General features: G+C 41.6%; 1 protein-coding gene across 1 annotated transcript in view; it reads left to right on the forward strand.

Moving 5' to 3' along the window:
• cfap54 (cilia and flagella associated 54) overlaps window positions 1-19,282 on the forward strand; it is a 450,427-nt gene that overhangs the window by 318,994 nt on the left and 112,151 nt on the right. The window contains exons 54-55 of the mRNA XM_072562407.1: window positions 1,914-2,064; window positions 10,922-11,082. Of these exons, the coding sequence (XP_072418508.1) occupies window positions 1,914-2,064; window positions 10,922-11,082 (312 nt within the window). The remainder of the gene's footprint in view (window positions 1-1,913; window positions 2,065-10,921; window positions 11,083-19,282) is intronic.

A 19,282-nucleotide genomic window follows, 5' to 3' on the forward strand; every position in this document is an offset into this window, starting at 1 on the left:
TTTGCAACGGAATGCTCGTACATGCCCATTATTATCCTCCATTTCTCTGCAGCAGATGATTGACTATTGTCATATACGTATTCCATAGAATTCATGCAGTGTGGAACCAGGACATTCGGCCCAACCAATCCACATCCCACATCCCACCCAGACTCACCCCCTACTCTATTGCTACAACACTGCACCTCCCATGACTAATCCACCTAACCTCACATGGCCGGACACTACGGACAATTTAGCATGGCCAATCCACGTAATCTGCACATCTTTGGAGTATGGGAGGAAACCAGAGCACCCGGAAGAAACCCACGCAGACAAGGGGAGAATGTACAGACTCCACACAGATGGTAGCCCGAGGCTGGAATTTAATCTGGGTCCCTGGCACTGTTAACTACTGAGCCACCATGCCACTTTAATAACATGTTGCAATATACCTGATGCTAAAGTAATGAAGTAAAGCAAAATACTGGAGAAACTTAGCAGGTCTGGCAGATTCTATGGAGAGAAAAACACAGTTAACATATGACAGTTCTTCATACCTCAGATGGTAGCAAGGATGAGCCATGGATGTAAGTTTGCTCACTGAGCTGAAAGTTTTGTTTTCAGACATTTTGTCACCATATTAGGTAACATCATCAGTGAACCTCCGGTGAAGCATTGGTATTACATCCTGCTTTCCATTTATGTGTGAAGGTTTTCTTTGGTTGGTGATGCCATTTTCTGTTCTTTTTCTCAGAGGGTGGTAGATAGGGCCCAACTCTGTGTTTATTGATAGAATTCCGGTTAGTATCCCATGCTTCTATGAATTCTCATGCATGTGTCTGTTTGGCTTGTCCTTGGATGGATTGTCCCAGGCGAAGTGGTGTCCTTCTTCATCTGTATGTAAGGATACTAGTGAGAGTGGGTCATGTCATTTTGTGGCTTGTTGATGTTTATGTATCCTGGTGGCTAGTTTTCTGCCTGTTTGTTACAATGGTGTGTTTGTTACAATTCTTGCATGGTTTTTTAAAATAATTTTTGTTTTACTTGTTGTCTCTATAGGATCTTTGAAGTTCATTAGCTGCTGTTTTAGTGTGCTGGTGGGTTTGTGGGCTACCATCATGCCAAGGGGTCTGAGTAGTCTGGCAGTCATTCCCGTGATGTCTTTGATGTAGGGGAGAGTGGCTAAGGCTTCTGGTTGGGTTTTGTCTGCTTGTTTGGGTTTGTTGCTGAGAAATCTGCGGACTGTGTTCATTGGGTACCCACTCTTTTTGAAAATGCTGTATAGGTGATTTTCCTATGCTCTTCGTAATTCCTCTATACTGCAGTGCATGGCGGTTTGTTGAAATAATGTTGTAATGCAGCTTCATTTGTGGGTGTTGGGATGATTGCTTCTGTAGTTCAGTATTTGGTCTGAATGTGTTGTTTTCCTGCAGACACTGGTTTGAAGTTCTCCATTGACTGTTGGCTCTCCTGTGACATCTGGGAATGGCATTTTATTGTTATTTTCCTCCTCCTTTGTGAATTTCATGCCAGTAAGGGTATTATTTTTGCTCTTGAAGGTTTCCTCCAATTTGTTTCGTTTTGTGATGACAAAGGTGTCAATCACTGTTGCGGACCAACAAGCCATATTGGATTCAAAGTACTAACTTTTTCTGTCTCCACAGATGCTGCCAGACTTGCTGAGTTTCTCCAGCATCCACAATACTTTGCTTTTATTGACTGAAATTGTGACGTCAGTGCTCAATATAGCTTGTGAATTTTAATTTCTATTGTCATTTTTCTTATTGGTGCTACTTTATTTTTGAGTTTCTGCTCAACTCGATTGACGTGCATTTTTACATAGTTTTCATCTGATGCTCTCGTAGTTGAGTTGGTTCAAAGCAACCTTTAAAATGCTTTTTCATTATGTAATGTTGAATGCTTTCTCTCAGCCAACTGAAGACCAGACTAATAAAGATCTCTATCAAGACCCTCACAACATGGAAGCCCGTGGACGCTTGAATCTGAATCTTTGGTTGAAATGTCGGTTGAATGTGGTGACTGCCCTGATTGCTCAAGTATATGGCATTAGACTAAGTAAAGGTATTTTGCTTTCAGTTTATATTTTCCCTGATTCTTGATATTTTAATTATCTTTATTGCTTTATTTCTTGGAATGGGCAATAAATACTGGTCCAACAGTTTTTTTAGAAACTAGGCCCACTCAATGTTTTGACTTAGAACTTACATTGTATTATAACATATAACATAGCATTACAGTGCAGTGTAGGCCCTTTAAGCCCTCAATCTTGCACCAACCTGTGTAACCAATCTGAAACCTATCTATCCTACACTGTTCCATTTTCATCCATATATTTATCCAGTGACCATATAAATGCCTTTAAAGTTGGTGAGTCTACTACTGTTGCAGGCAGTGCATTCCATGGCCCTACTACTCTGAGTAAAGAAATTACATCTGACATCTGTCCTATACTAGGGCGTTTGCCCGAAATGTCAATTCTCCTGCTGCATGGATGCAGCCTGACCTGCTGTGCCTTTCCAGCATCATACTGTTGACTCTAATCTCCAGCATCTGCAGTCCTCACTTTAGCCTATCTTTCCTATATCTATCACCCCTGAATTTAAAGCTACATCCCCTCATGCTAGCCATCACCATCCGAGGAAAAAGGCTCTCAATGTCCACCCTGTCTAACCCTCTGATTAATTAAATCACCTCTCAACCTTCTTCTCTCTAACGAAAGCAGCCTCAGGCCATCAGCCTTTCCTCATCAGACCTTCCTTCCATACCAGGCAACATCCAGGTACCAATCTCCTCCAAGTGCAGCCACACCAGCAATTTTTCAGCTGCAGCATGACCTTTTGGTACCGAAACCCAATCCCTCTACTAATAACACACCATATGCCTTCTTACCAACCCCATCAACCTAGCTGGCAACTTTCAGAGATCTATGTACATGTATATAGAGATCTCTCTTATTGTTTCCAGCCAATCAATCTATAAAAGACTCACCACATTCACTGTTAAACTGCTAAGATGCAGTGGGCTCTGTGGTTCTGAGTTTTAAACATTTTAATTCTCAAATGATGCTTGAGGTGCACATACATAATTTCAGAGTATGTTGAGAAACATTTTTGTAAAATTGTCCAGCATGTGGACTTTTAATGAGTATACAAAGCAGGCATGTGATGATATCAATTAGTGTACAATGCTGATTTGACACCATCACTGTTCTTTTTGAAATGCCATGCTTCACCCATGCCAAACTGAACACATGTTCAATGTTAGGAACAAAGGACTCACTCCATACCCACCTAAATAGTGCTATTTAAAGGGATCACTAACTACTTAGCTAGTTGCTAAGTTATTCCTTCTGATCACTACTGCATTTGTATGCTTTTATGAAGGCCTCCTTTAATTGTTTGTCTAAGTCTGCCTGGTGAATAACATTTTAATTGATTTAAAAGTCTGAAACAAGACAAGGACCACATTACACAGCTTAAAATCAAGGTGATTGTGACTGTAGCTCCTTCCCAGCTGTTACTAGGGTTAAAAGCCGCATCCCTCAGTTTGCAGTGCAGTGCTGCGTAGGGAAGGTTACAAGGCTGTCTGTGCACATGGTATCATCTCAATTACTCTTGACAGAAGCCAGCAGACTGTCTGATCATGAATGTTTGCAAAGATGTCACTCACTGCACACTCATTTCTCATGCCTGTGCCTCATGTCAGCTCTTTCAGTTTCTCAAATTAAGAATTTAGAATTAGAATCCCCAGTGTGTGGAAATAGGCCCTTCGGCCCAACAAGTCCACATCAACCCTCCGAAGCATATCCCACCTAAACTCATTCCCCTATATTTACCCCTGACTCATGCACCTAACCCATACATCCCTGAACCCTATGGGCAATCCAGGACAGCCAATTCACCTGACCTGCACATCGTTGCATTATGGGAGGAAACTGGAATTGAACCCAAGTCCCTGGTGCTTGAGACAGCAGTGCTAACCACTGAGCCACCGTGCCGCCTCAAATGATTTTACTTGCTCAATGTGTACCTATTATGTCACCACAGCAACATACCATGCAGAATGCAGTGATGGTTCCTTCCATCCTTTGTACCATAAGCATTGGCCCCAAACAGCACATCAAATGCTGCCTATTGGTCATATTTCCAGCCTGGAATCCATTTACACAATGAACTATGTTCATTTTATGCCTCTTATGCAATAAAACATCCCAAGGTGCTTCCTGGGTGTGGTATAAAATACTGAGCCACATAAAGAGACATGAGAGCAGATGACCAAAAACGTGCTTAGTGGTAGATTGGACGAACACCTTTTAAAGATGGAAGATAATGCAAAGTGGTGGAAAGGGTAAGAGAGGGAATTGCAGGGAATGAAAAATGAAATTGTTGAAAATACATCAGAATTCCAGAAATTGGGTCCTAGGCAACTGATAGCACTGTAGAAACAGTGGAGCAACTAAAATCTGGGATGTGCATAAGGCTAGAATTGGAGTACAGATATCGTTGAGGGTTGTGAGGCTGGAGGAGATTTCATAGATAGGGAAGGACCTCTGAGGGAGTTGGAGGGATTTGAAATCAAGGATCATAATTTTTCAAATTGAATTGAATTGAATTGAAAAGCGAGGATGGGTTAATAACACTTGGTGTGCGTTAGAACATGGGGAGCAGAGTTTTGGCTGATTCATGTTTATAGAAGGTAGAATTTTGGAAGTACATTAGAATAATGAAGTCTGGTGATAACAATAGAATACATTACAATTTCAACATGTGGCTAGCACAGTATTAGATATCAGTGATTGGGCCTCGGCAATCTCCTCCAGTACTTTTCAGAGCAGCCTGGGATACATCTCATCGGGCCCTAGGGATTTATGCACCCTTATGCCTCCTAAAACATCTAATACCACCTCCTAATTAATTTTAACAAGCTTTAGAACCACACCATTCCAAATGAAATCCCCAACTATGATGTCTTTCTCCTTTGTGAATAGAGATGAGAAATATTAACTTGAGACCTGACCCACATCCTCTGGCTCCATGCACAGATTTTAGTCTCATATTGCCCCATTGTTTCCCTGGTAATCCTCTTCTTTAACTTTCTGTAACTTGTCTGCCAAAGTTATTTTGTGGACCCTATTTGCCCTCAGAATTTTTTGAGGCAACTACCTACAGTATCTATACTTTTTGAAGGGTCTCCCCTGCTTTTAATGTGTTATACCTGACATATGTTTCCTTCTTTTTCTTTATGAAACTCTTGATATGCCTTGACATCCAAGATTCCCTGAACTTGCTGTCCTTGAACTCTTAGAGGAGTGTGCTTGCATTGATCTCTCGCTATATTACTTTTTTAAAGACTCTCTCTTTCCAGACATAGACTGGGAGCTGCTACTGCCGGATAAGTCTATGTTTGCCAGGTCCCATCTAATGACATTGAATTGGCATCCCGCAAGTTCAGGCACTTAATTTCTGCACTATTCCCTTCCATAATGACTTTGAAACTTAGAGTTAGAGTCACTATCCCAAGAATGTTCATTCACTGACACTTCAATTACTTGACTGGCCTCGTTCCATACGATTAGGTCTAGCACTTCCCCACTACTGGCACAAGAAGCTCACTTGGGTGCACTTTCTTAAAGGTCCAGTCTGTATATCCTTTCACTATGAGAAAGTGAGGACTGCAGATGCTGGAGTTCAGAGTCGAGAGTGTTGTGCTGGAAAAGCACAGCAGGTCAGTCACCATCCGAGGAGCAGGAGAATCAACATTTTGGGCATAAGCCCTTCCTGATAAAGAACTCATGCCCGAAACATCGATTCTCCTGCTCCTCTGATGCTGCCTGACCTACTGTGCTTTTCCAGCACTACACCCTCGATTCTCTATATCCTTTTCACACCAAGGCAATTTATTTTAGCAAAGTGGAATCCCCGGCAACGATAACAGTATTTATCTTGCACCTTTCTGTGACTTGCCTACATAGCTACTCCTCTATCTCCCCTGGCTGTTGGGAGGCCTATAGTATAATTGCAACAAAATAATTACCCTTTTTCTTTCTAAGCTCTACCCAGATGGCCTCATTTGAAGACCTTTCTAGGACATCTTCCCCATTACTGTAGTGATGGTTTCTCTTGTTAATAATACAATTCCCCCATCTGTCTTACATTCCGCCACCTCCCTCCCTACCAAGCTGCCTGAGACTTCTACATCCTGGAAAACTAAGCTGGACACCCTGCCCTTCTTTCAACCATGTCTCTGTGATTGCAATAATAGCAATAATGCTGATCATTGTTCTAATTTCATCTGCTTTATCAGTCAAGCTCCTTGCATTCAAATAGATATAATTTAGCTTTCTGGACTTCCTGTGTGCTTTACCATGTATCATCTTCACCTGCTGCCAATTTAAGTGGTGGAGCAGACTTGGTGGACTGAATGGCCAACTTCTGCTCCAGTCTATAATGGTCTTATTGTAGTTAACATAAGATGTATCGTGTTCAAACCAACTTAGCTCTTTGGTTCCTCATAGATGAAACGAAACATCAAACTCAGTGTGTGTAAAATGAATAGAGCCCCATTGTATAAGGATGGTCCCTCATCCAAATTAGAATGGCTGTCTCAGATTTGCATGGTGTTACACACTGTACATGATGTATAATCAACACGCCATCTTCATTTGCAAAAAGGCCTTGAACTTGTCAAATAACGAGGCCCTTCTGATTTTCTCTGTTTTAAAACCAGCAGAAGTTGCAAATCATTTTGGCAACCAATAACAGTGATGCCTTGAAAGTGGGAGAAAGATTCCCCCTCAAGCTTTCAAACTTTGAGTTTACCTTTGAACCTACCTCATGTAAATATGGCAACAAGAAACCATACTGATCACTAAGAATCCTTTGCTTTATCAGATCTTCAGTTCAAGTTTAAAGCACCACCTCAATCAAAGAAACTACAGACCTGGCCTAAAAGTTGCAAATCATAAGTTGGAACCATTTTCATTGAACCTCATCTGTATGTGAGGTTTGTGTATTTGAGTGTGTGAAATGGTGTTTTTTGTTTAATTTGGGAAAGTGCATCAAGGTGACTGTGACTCTAGCTCCTTCCCAGCTGCTACTGGGATTAAAAGCAGCATCACTCTGTTGTAATGCAATACTACATAGGGAGCCTCATTACCTTCCCTATACACATGGCATCATCTCATTTACTCTTGACAGAAGCCAGCAGACTGTCTGATCATGCATGTTTGCAAATATGTCACTTACTGCACACTCATTCATATGCATGCATGTCATGTCAGCTCTTTCAGTTTCTCAAAATGATTTTACTTGCACAATGTGCAACTATTATATTGCCACTGCAACATACCATGCAGAATGCAGGTGTGATGGTTCCTTCTGTCCTTTGTACCATCAGCGTTGGCCCCCAGACAGTGCATCAAAGGCTGCCCATTGGTCATAACTCCAGCCTGGAATCCATTTACACAACAAACTATGTTCTTTTGAGGCCTCTGATGCAATAAAATATTCCAAGGTGCTTCATGGGTGTGGTATAAAACTAAATATGACACTGAGCCACATAGAGATGTTAGAGCAGACATGTGTTTGTTTATGGCGTTGTGGTTGGAGTGCCAGGCCTCTAGGAATTCTCTGGCATGTCTTTGCTTAGCCTGTCCCAGGATAGATATGTTGTCCCAGTCGAAATGGTGGGTTTTTTTTCATCAGTGTGTAGGGGTTCGAGGGAGGGAGGGTAGTGTCTTTTTGTGGCTAGCTGGTGTTCGTGTATCCTGGTGGCTAACTTTCTTCCTGTTTGTCCTACGTAGTGTTTGTGGCAGTCCTTGCATGGAATTTTGTAGGTGACATTAGTTTTGTCCATGGGTTGTACTGGGTCTTTTAAGTTTGTTAGTTTTTGTTTTGAGAGTGTTGGTGGGTTTGTGTGCTGCTAGAATTCAGAGGGGTCTTAGTAGTCTGGCTGTCATTTCTGAAACTTCTTTGATGTATGGTAAGATGGTTAGGGTTTCTGGCTGTGTTTGGTCTGCTTGTCGTGGTTTGTTCTTGAGGACTCTGCGCACTATATTTTTTGAGTATCCGTTCTTCTTGAATACATTGTACAGGTGGTTCTCCTCTGTCTTCCGAAGTTCATCTGTGCTGCAGTGTGTGGTGGCTCGTTGGAATAGTGTTCTGATACAACTTTGTTTGTGTGTGTTGGGATGGTTGCTGGTGTAGTTAAGTATTTGGTCAGTGTTTGTTGGTTTTCTGTATACGCAGGTTTGTAGTTCTCCGTTGTCCTTTCTTTCGACTGTGACGTCCAGGAATGCGAGTTTATTGTCGGTTTCTTCCCCGTTGGTGAACTTTATACCTATGAGGGTGTTGTTGATGATGTTAAATGTCTCTTCTATCTTGTTTTGTTTTGTGATGGCAAAGGTGTCATCTATGTAGCGGACCCAGATTTTTGGTTTGATGGTTGGTAGGGCTGTTTGTTCTAGTCTTTGAATTACTGCTTCTGCTATGAATCCTGATAGCGGAGATCCCACGGCTGTGCCGTTGGTTTGTTTGTAGACTATGTTGTTGAAAGTGAAGTGGGTGGTGAGGCACAGGTCCACTAGCTTCATGATGTTTTTGTTGGTAATGTGATTGATGGTGGTTGGTGTGTGTGTGATGGTCTCTTCAAAAAGTGTGGTAAGTGTTTCCTTTGCCAGGTCGATGTTATGGAGGTGAACAGTGCTGTTATGTCGAATGAGATCATTGCTTCGTCTTCCTTTATTTTGGTGTTTTTGATGATTTTTAGGAATTCCTGGGTGGAGTGGATGGAGTGCTGTGACTCTTCTACTAGGTATTTCAGTCTTGCGTGTAGTTCTTTGGCCAGTCTGTAAGTTGGTGTTCCGGGTAGTGAGACTATAGGTCTGACGGAGGCTCCTGGTTTATGGATTTTTGGTAGTCCGTAGAATCGTGGGGTGTTGGTCCCATTGGGTTTCATTTTCTGGAATTCTGTCTTATTTAATTGTCCGGAATTGTGTAATTTTCTTAGGAGATATGTAATTTTGTTTCCTAGTTGTGGGGTCGGGTCTACCACCACCTGTTGGTTGGTGTTGGTGTCTGCGAGTAGTGCATTGGCTTTCTCTATGTAGCCAGATGGCGCTAGACCCAACCCATTCTCCTACCCTATTACTCCGACCCAGGATACACGAACACCAGCTAGCCACAAAACGACACGACCCTCTCTCCCTCGTAGCCCTACACACGGATGAAAAAAAACACCATTTTGACTGGGACAACACATCTATCCTGGGACAGGCTAAGCAAAGACATGCCAGCGAATTCCTAGAGGCCTGGCACTCCAACCACAAGGCCATAAACAAACACACAGATCTAGATGCCATCTGTCAAACCCTCAGAAATCGAACAGGAAATGACATCACCACAAACCCCAGGAATCCCATCCAGGAGAAAGATATAAATAGAAAGCAGGGGACAACAGCTTCGCTTCACTTGGAGGTTGCCACTGATGATGTCACCTAGCCAGGTAATGAAACATCTGGATATCAAACCTACAGCTCAGCGAGCAAACCTACACCCTAGAGATGCGACCTGCTAACTTTTGAGTGATTCATGCCTGAAAGCCATGTGTGAATATCAATAGGGGACAGAATCAGCTCTCATTTTCCCATTGTTTAGCAGCCCACAGAATCATATCTAGCACAAAAGAAAAACATTACTACATGATTGTGGCACCAAAAAAACAGCAGCCTTCAGAACATTAGGTCACGTTCTTTCAAGGATTTCAAGGTGTGGAATAATCTAGAAATCTTAAAGGCATAGTGGGCATCTGAAAAGACCTCCAACCACAAGGTTGGTGTCATCAGTAAGTGATTGTTGTGTGATTCTTTTCCTATTCCATTCACATTTTAATGATGATTAATGATAGCTTTGTGATTGAAAATGTTTATTGCTGATCAGTTACTTTAACTTTGAGTCATTAAATTTTGAGAATGGGACTATGAAGTAAAGTGTACGTGGGTTTCCTCCGGGTGCTCCGGTTTCACCCATATTACAAAGATGTGCAGGTTAGGTGAATTGGCCATGCTAAATTGCCCATAGTATATAGGTTCAGTGCATTAGCCAGGGGTAAATGTAGAGTAATAGGGTAGGAGAATGGGTCTGGCTGGGTTATTCTTTGGAGGGTTGGTGTGGACCTGTTGGGGGAAAATAAATTAGATGGGGTGGCACGGTGGCTCAGTGGTTAGTCTGCTGCCTCACAATTCCAGCCTTGGGCAACTGTCTGTGTGGAGTTTGCACATTCTCCCAGTGCCTCTGTGGGTTTCCACTGGGTGCTCTGGTTTCCTCCCATAGTCCAAAGGTTAGGTGGATTGGCCATGCTAAATTGTCCCCATAGTGTTCAAGGCTATGCTGGCTAGGTAAAGTAGCATGGTAAATGCAGAGTTAGAGGATGTTGCGCTGTTGCGATTGGTCTGGGTGCTGCTCTTCAGAGGGTCAGTGCTGACTCAATGGACTGAAAAGCCTCTTTCTGCACAGTAGGGGTTCTAGGATTGAATAATCATGTGTGACTTTAATCTATATATAAACTGAAAATAACAGAATAGCAGTTGTAGCCTGAATGAAGAGCTTATTAAATATTTCCAAGAGCATTTCTTAGATAATTTCTCCGGTTTCCTCCCACAGTAAGATGTGCAGATTAGGTGAATTAGCCAAGCTAAGTTGCCCTTAGTGTTCAGGAATGTGTAGGTTAGGTGCGTTAGTTTGGGTAAATGTAGAGTAATCGGGTAGGGGAACGGGTCTGGGTGGCTCTTCAGAGAGGTCAGTGTGGACTTGTTGGGCCAAATGGCTGTTTCCACGCTGTAGGGATTCTCTGATTCTAAAGGGGAAATGGGCAACAGAAGAACAAGTCTTCAGCTTTGTGAAAAACTTTCTTTATTATTAAGGAGAAGACGACTTTTTGGATACTGCTCGGCTCTGTGAAGAAGGGATGGAGGAAGCAAAGGCCTATGGTGACGTAGAGACACAAACCGAGTTTATGTTGAATGCTGTCCTGCTTGATTTACGACTAGGTCGCCTTAAGGATCGCATCAAAGTACTTTTAGAGGTGAGGGTGTCACGTAGATTTAAGATATTACTGTTGTGATTTTTATTTTGTTACCTGGTTGATATCACAAAGTTATCAGCAAACAACAAGCATCTTCATTGGAATGATGGTCAGGAACTCAGTAGGAGGCACTCCATGTTTTAGTTTTTGGTTTTCCAAAGAGAGAAAGTGACCTTGGGTTCACAGTCAATGCGTAAGAATTTAACAAAACTTGGTTAAAAACATTGTAGATTGAAATCTGGGTCTGCAAGTGATTAGGAACGCTAATAGAATGTCACGTGTTGTAAAAGAAATTGTATGCAAGTATTGGGTAGGTTATACTTCAGTTATACAGGGTACTGGTGAGCTCATCTCTGGAGTACTGTGCACAATGTTGGTCACCTTGTTTAAGGAAGGATGTTAATGCATTAGAAGCAGTTCACAAAAGGTTTATGAGACTAATATTTGGAATGTGTGGATTGTATTCTGAAAGGCTGAGCAGGTTGTGCTTATAACTGTTAGAGTTTAGAAGTATAAGAGATGACTTGATTGAAACATATAATCCCTGAGGAGTCTTGACAGGGTTGATGTGGAGAATGTTTGACACTGGCAACAAGCTGCACCAAATCAATCTAGCTATCACTGGATTCATAACAGTGAATTTGATGTCCCTCCAAACTGCCCAATTATTCCTAATTAGACTTTACAAATAACATATCTCGGACACTATGTTTATAGCTTAAACAAAAATTAACAATTTAATATTAATGTAACTTTTTTAATAGAACTGATCTTCTTTGATTACAAACCTCCACTTTTACTTTGACAGACTGATGTACACACACAGTTAAGGGATAAATTGAAAAAGAAAACAAAAGAATTGTGATTTGTCAGTTTGATAATCACTTTCATAATAAATACCAGGTCTTTGTGAAATCCCTGGATGATAAGTTGAATTATAGACCCATAAGACTGAAGTCAGTGACCAATGCAAACAGCCTTAGCAGATTTCCAGAATTATTCATCCACTTCTTACAGATTGGGGTTCTCAGACCATTCAACAAGCTGATAAGTAGAGTTGAAATAATTGCATAGAGGCTGGTATCCCATCACAAGCCTTTCTTTTATTTCCTTGTGCACAAACACTGACTGTGGCCAACCAGCTTGGATTAAGTCACCTGAATTGTGGAGACTATAATCTCCTGATTATATACGTTTTTTGAGGAGATTTCGCATGTCAGCACTACTTCTCCTTCAGATCATATTGGGCCAGCATCTTAGCTGTTTTTTCACTTCCATAAAGGTTACTTCTTGGATGCGCCAATATTTCCAAGGTTGACCCTTTTGCAATAGCAGGATGCCAAGGTAGAGGCCAGATTATGTATGAATTTTCCATAATAATTCACAAACCCAAAGAAAGACCTAATCTTGTGGAAGCTGGCGCTCCTTTGATTACCTTTTACTTTCACTTCCAATGGATGTAACCCGGTTGTGTCGACTGTGTAACCCAAGTCGGTCTCTTGGGGTCTTCTGAAGCATACATCCGTCTGGGAGAAATGTTTAAGCACTCTAAGTTCTCCAAATGCTCTTTATTAGACTTCCCTGTTATTAGTACATCATCCAGGGGTAGCCTTTGTAAAACGAAAAGGGCACAGGCTTGAGGATACCCCAAATGTATTTTGATGTAAACCCTTATGGGTGTTAATTGTAGCATACTTCTGGGACTCCACATCCAGTCACAATTGCAGATAGGCATAGCTCATGTCCAGCTTTGTAAAGGATAGTGCCACCGCTGCCCCTCCCCCCCCCCAGCCCCGACACACACACACACACACACACACAAATTTGCATACACTTCCTCTGTGTGAATGATTGCATATTTTTCTAGCTGCAAGAGGCAGTTTACCATTTGCTTTAAATCCCCACACAAAGGCGAACTGACCCATTAGGCTTCACAATCAGCACAATCGATGTCGCCCATTCTACAAACTAATTATTTGATGATTCCTTTGCTGTCCAGCCTCCTGATTTCTGCTTCTACCTTTTCCCACAAAGCAAATGACACTGTACAAACCTTGCAAAATCTCAGAATTGTTTCCTGGTCAACACTTAAAGTGGCTTTGGCCCCTTTGATAGTCCCAATCCCTTCTTGAAAATACTCCTGGGTATTTCAATTGAAATTCACTGAGGCAGCCATTTTCTAATTGAAAAATGTTGAGCCCATCTAGGTGAATCTTTCTCATCTAATTCCACCCCAATAGGCTTGGGCCCAAGCCATTTTACTACCATCAGTGATAACTGCACCAACTGCTTCTCAAATGAGACTGAACCAAAGTCACACCCTTGATCTGCAATGATTCCCCAGTATATGTTCTGGCTGAGGTCTTGAGCAAATATAAGGGTTGGAGTTCAAAGTGAATCTTTTTAAAGACACATTCAGCAATTACAGATATAGCTGCTCCAATATCGACCACCATGGAACTGTGTGACCATTTAACCAAACATTCATTTTAATTGGCTCTGAATTGGATGTCACGAAGCAATTTAATTGTTCTGACCCACATCCAGGGTATGTGCTTTCCTGGATACCGGTCTATGAATTTTCTTACTCATGTCAGGCCTTGTAGGACTCCTTTGCTCTCTGGAGTCTACATCCCGGCAGCTACTACATTGACTTGCCAGCCCAGATCCTGAAAAACATTTTAGCCATTTGGCCGAGGCTTGGCTTTGTTATGGGGTTCTGCTGTGGGCTGGCTTTGCTCGGGATATGTCCTACGTGAGGCTCTATGGTTGCCTGCACTCAAGTGATGTTCTTCAAGCTCAAAGGGATGAAAGATTTCACTTCCATTGGGATGCTCTGTAGCTCCTATACTTTCACTTGCTGCATTTTGTAATGACAATGCTGGTTGTAGTGCCTGTTTGAAGTCCAGTTGGGCATCAGCTAGTAGGCTGTTCTGCATGGTCACATAATTAATCCTACATACCAACGGTTTCTCAGCATCTCATTCAGTGTTAACCAAAAATCACATACCTATGCCAGTCATCTCAACCTTAACAAAAATCCCAATACGAATTCCCCCAGATCTCTAACAGCCGATAAAACTGCTAGCATCTCAGAATTAGAGGAGGTTTGGGGTTGCTATATTCTCTTAATTAACTCCGTCAACTCTTGGAATGTTTTGATGTCTGGTGCCTCTGGGAAAGTTTAAGCCACTTATAACTGAGAATGCTGCGGGTCTGCAGGCAGTCAGAAGGATTACCTGTTGCTTTTCATATACCCCAATGTCATTTGCCTCCTGAAAATATCATATTCTTTCCACATACTGGGCCCAGTCTTTGACAGCAGGATCAAATGAGTCAAGCTTTCCAAATAAAGGCATGATGCCAGAAATGCTTACCCCCAACTCCAAGATGACTGCTGCAAGCAAATATTCTTCAGGCATGTCCTATTTTCTCCAGTTGCCATTGAAATAACTGCACAGAGGCTGGTCTCCCATTACCAAGTCACCCTTTATTTCCTTGTGGACAATGCACTGCTGGTGGCTAGCTAGCAGAGAGTCAGTCACCTGAACTGAGGAGATTCTAATTTTGTAGTTATATTGAAGGTTATACAAAATGCAATACACAACAACAAATACAATACACCAGAGAGATAGGGACGCAAACAAAGCACCCCAAATCTCAACGGAATCAACAACAATACATGAAATCATACAGAGATTTTACACAAGTCACTGTTCCCCCCCCCCCTCCCAAAATAGTACCATAATGACCTAAGTACATAGGATAATCTGTTACAGCCCCTGAGGGCAGAGTTAAACAGTAGGCAAAGGCCCACAATATACAGTTGCAAACACTTTACACATCACCTGCAACCAAGCATAATACAAAACAGTGTACAAAACATGGCATAATTGAAAACAGCATCCAACAGTGAAACACACTCGACACATAACCCAGCTCCCAGTAATCCTCTATGCTTTCTGGCCCACGGGTTCCCTATGCACCTTCTGGCATCGGTCCACCCTGCATATTGAGCCGATCTTTCTTGGCCTGCTTTTCTGACTGGTCGTCAGCCGCCCTAGGCACTGACTGACCCTCCCCAGACCTGCTTCCCCCTCAACTGGCCGTTAGCCACACAGGTCCTGGTTGCTGATGTGTGGTATTGTAGTTGTGGGTGGTGGTTATTAATAGTGAGTCAGGAGGAGGGACAGTTCAATGGTTATCCTGGAGTTTGAGTAGACTTTGGGGAAAAAAGAAGAAATTGCTGGAGAAACTGAACAGTTAGCAGCATCTGTGGAGAAAAAGTAGTCAATATTTCAGTCCAGGCGAATATATAATTGTTGGTTAGTGATAATCAATCTCAAAGCAAAATAATTTCTTATTATTTTTGACAGCTATTTTCCTCCTTTAGTTAAGTGAGTATACGTGTCAAAAATAAGTGCATGGAAATTTCATGAGTACAGTGTTCCACTCAATGATTTCTACACAACTTTGACTGAGGGTTGAAATATTTATGTATGCTTAGTAGCTATCCCTTTGTACTGTTTGGGCCCAACATTAAATTGCTCTCTAAGCTGCCAATCTGGCTGAACGTCTACTGAGACGAAAGTAATCTGAAGAGAAGGTTTATTTCAGTTGCTTTGATTTTTGTTGGAGAATTCTTGACCAGAGAAAGTAAATCTCCTTTGATTGTTTCTGAGATCTCTAAAGAAGATGCTTGCATCAGTGTTTATGTTTTTGAACTTTCATCGAGATGTTTGATGTTCACTTCACCATTCAGTTGTTTTGGCTCTGAGAATGTCCTGTCTCTCTCAGTACCTAGTTCCATTGGTGACAATTCAGCATTGTTTGTCACATAACTTACTGCAGTGCCATGTGATATAACAGCAAATACAATATCAAGAAGTTGAGACAAATATAATGAAAGGAACTTCCTTTAGATTGCCAGATATATTGCCTGGCAAAATTCAGAAATTGAACAAATGAGCACTGAAGGCCACCTGTTCAGTGGAAAAGAGGAATTAAGGAAGTACTGAACCTGTGCATTTGGAGAGCAGACAAAACAATAACAGGGAATGTCCAGATTAAGATTGCAAGGTCTGAAAATACTAATGAATCTAAGCCCAGGCTGTAAGGAGAGAAGGAACAGATTTGAGGATTGCTGCAGACATTTCTTAGGTACTATGGCTAAATTCAATAGAGAGCATACTCATCTCAAAAGGAAAAGGTTTTCATAAACCAACCACAATTCTGCTGATCGACTACAAGCAATTACTGTAACTGAAGAACCAGTCAAGAACAAGAAATCGTTTTTCTCCCACTCCAAGCCTGCTGTACCCACTGATCCCAAATCAACATGCAACCTCGAACTCTTCAACTACAGAAGCAAAGTTGCTGAATTATGACTTTAAGTTTGCAACACTTTTTTGTGAAACTACAAGCTTGAAATGATGTTTGACTGATCTGAATTTCATCTTTATAAGTATCTTTCATTCACATCTACTTTTAATTTTTGTATCTGTATTTTATCTACTAACTGTGTTATGTTTTTTATTTCAAAACTTTAAGCAATAATTATGCAATAAACTAACCTTTGCTCTTATTCAAAACTAAAGCTTTGTTCTGATTTTTAAAAATTGGAATACTCAAGATCAAAAAAGGGAATGAATGAGCTGCACGAATCCATAGTTCAGTGACCGTGCTGAAGACTTGCATGGTGTGATCGTGACAAGATATTTCATCATTCAGAGTGGTCTGTGAACTGAGAATCTGTGTGGATATGTTTTTCAATATGTAAATGATTCAATTTGGAATAAACTCACAGCAGAGCTTTAGTCTGAAAGCAGTAAAGGTTGGTTTGTTACACAACTGTAAGTTGCTTAAGTAGAAGTAATTGAAGTTATTAACTAAATACATACAGAAATTATATGGAGGTAAGATAAGTGATATAATAAAGATTAATTCAGTTCATTCCTTTAAGAGGTTGTGGCAGACTTGTAGATTGCACTTGAAGTGTTGGTTGTCAGGAGTGAAAGATTAAAGAATTGTGTTGATATCTTCTGTAGTTGAGTGGGTGCAGGGGAGGAGCACATTGGGGCCAGTGACCATATTTCTACTAGTTTTTAAAATAGTGATGGAAGAGGATAGACCAGATCTAAAAGTTGAAGTTCTAAATTGGAGAAAGGCCAATTTTGACGGTATTGGGAAATAATTTTCAAAAGTTGATTGGGGGGCAGATGTTCACAGTAAAGGGACGGCTGGAAAATGGGAAGCCTTCAGAAATGAGATAACAAGAGACAAGAGACAATATATTCCTGTTAGGGTGAAAGGAAAGGCTGGCAGGTATAAGGAATGCCAAATGACTAAAGAAATTGAGGGTTTGGTTAAGAAAAAGAAGGAAGCATATGTCAGGTACAGATATCGAGTGAATCCTTAGAGTATAAAGGAGTATATTTAAGAGGGAAATCAGGAGGGCAAAAAGGGAACATGAAATAGCTTTGACAAATAGTTAGGGAGAATCCAAAGGGTTTTTATAAATACATTAAGGGTAACTAGGGAGAGAATAGGACCCGTCAAAGATCAGCAAGGCTGCGTTTGTGTGGAGACGCGGGAGTCATTGAGATGTACAGCATGGAAACATAAACAAGTATTTTGCATCAGTATTTACTATGGAGAAGGACATGGAAGATATAGACTGTAGGGAAATAGATGGTGACATCTTGAAAAATGTCCATATTACAGAAGTAGTAGTGCTGGATGTCTTGAAACGCATAAAACTGGATAAATGCCCAGGACCTGATCAAGTGTACCCTTTAACTCTATGGGAAGCTAGGGAAGTGATTGCTGGGCCTCTTACTGAAATATTAGTATCATGGATAGTCACAGATGAGGTACCGGAAGACTGGGGGTGGGCTAACGTGGTAAGGACAAGCCAGGGAACTATAGACCAGTGAGCCTGATGTCGGTGGTGGGCAAATTGTTGGAGGGAATCCTGAGGGAGAGGATATACATGTATTTGGAAAGGCAAGGACTGATTATGGATAGTTAACACGGTATTATGCATGGGAAATCATGTCTCATTAACTTGATTGAGTTTTCTGAAGAAGTAACAAAGAGAATTTATGAGGACAGAGCGGTAAATGTGATCTGTATGGACTTCAGTAAGGGTCCGACAAGGTTCCCCATGAGAGACCGGTTAGCAAGGTTAGATGTCATGCAATACGGGGAGACCTAGCCATTTGGATACAGAACTGGCTCAAAGGTAGAAGACAGAGGGGGGTGGTGAAGGATTGTTTTTCAGTCTGGAGGCCTGTGACCAGTGGAGTGCCACAAGGATTGGTGCTGGGTCCACTACTTTTCATCATTTATATAAATGATTTGGATGTGAGCATAAGAGTACAGTTAGTAAGTTTGCAGATGACACCAAAATTGGAGGTGTAGTGGACAGCGAAGTAGGTTACTTCAGATTACAACAGGATCTTGATCAATTGGGCCAATGGGCTGAGGAATGGCAGGTGGAGTTTAATTTCGATAAATGTGAGGTGCTGCATTTTGGGAAAGCAAATCCTAGCAGGACTTATACACTTAATGGTAAGGTCCTAGGGAGTGTTGCTGAACAAAGAGACCTTGGAGTGCAGGTTCATAGCTCCTTGAAAGTGGAGTGCAAGTAGATAGGATAGTGAAGAAGGCGTTTTGTATGCTTTCCTTTATTGGTCAGAGTACTGAGTACAGGAGTTGGGAGGTCATGTTGCAGCTGTACAGAACATTGGTTAGACCACTGTTGGAATATTGTGCGCAATTCTGGTCTCCTTCCTATCGGAAAGATGTTGTGAAACTTGAAAGGGTTCAGAACAAGGATGTTGCCAGAGTTGGAGGATTTGAGCTATAGTTGAGTAGGCTAGGGCTGTTCTCCCTGAAGCATTGGAGGCTGAGGGGTGACCTTATAGATGTTTACAAAATCATGTGGGACATGGAGAGGATAAATAGACAAAGTCTTTTCCCTGGGGTGGGGGAGTCCAGAACTATAGGGCATAGGTTTAGGGTGAGAGGGGAAAGATATAAAAGAGACCTAAGGGGCAACCTTTTCACACAGAGGGTGGTACATGTGTGGAATAAGCTGCCAGAGGAAGTGGTGGAGGCTGGTACAATTGCAACATTTAAAAGGCATTTGGATGGGTAAATGAATAGGAAGGGTTTGAAAGGATATGGGCCGGGTGCT

This window comes from Chiloscyllium punctatum, chromosome 44 (genome assembly GCF_047496795.1).
Source record: "Chiloscyllium punctatum isolate Juve2018m chromosome 44, sChiPun1.3, whole genome shotgun sequence".
Taxonomy (NCBI): domain Eukaryota; kingdom Metazoa; phylum Chordata; class Chondrichthyes; order Orectolobiformes; family Hemiscylliidae; genus Chiloscyllium; species Chiloscyllium punctatum.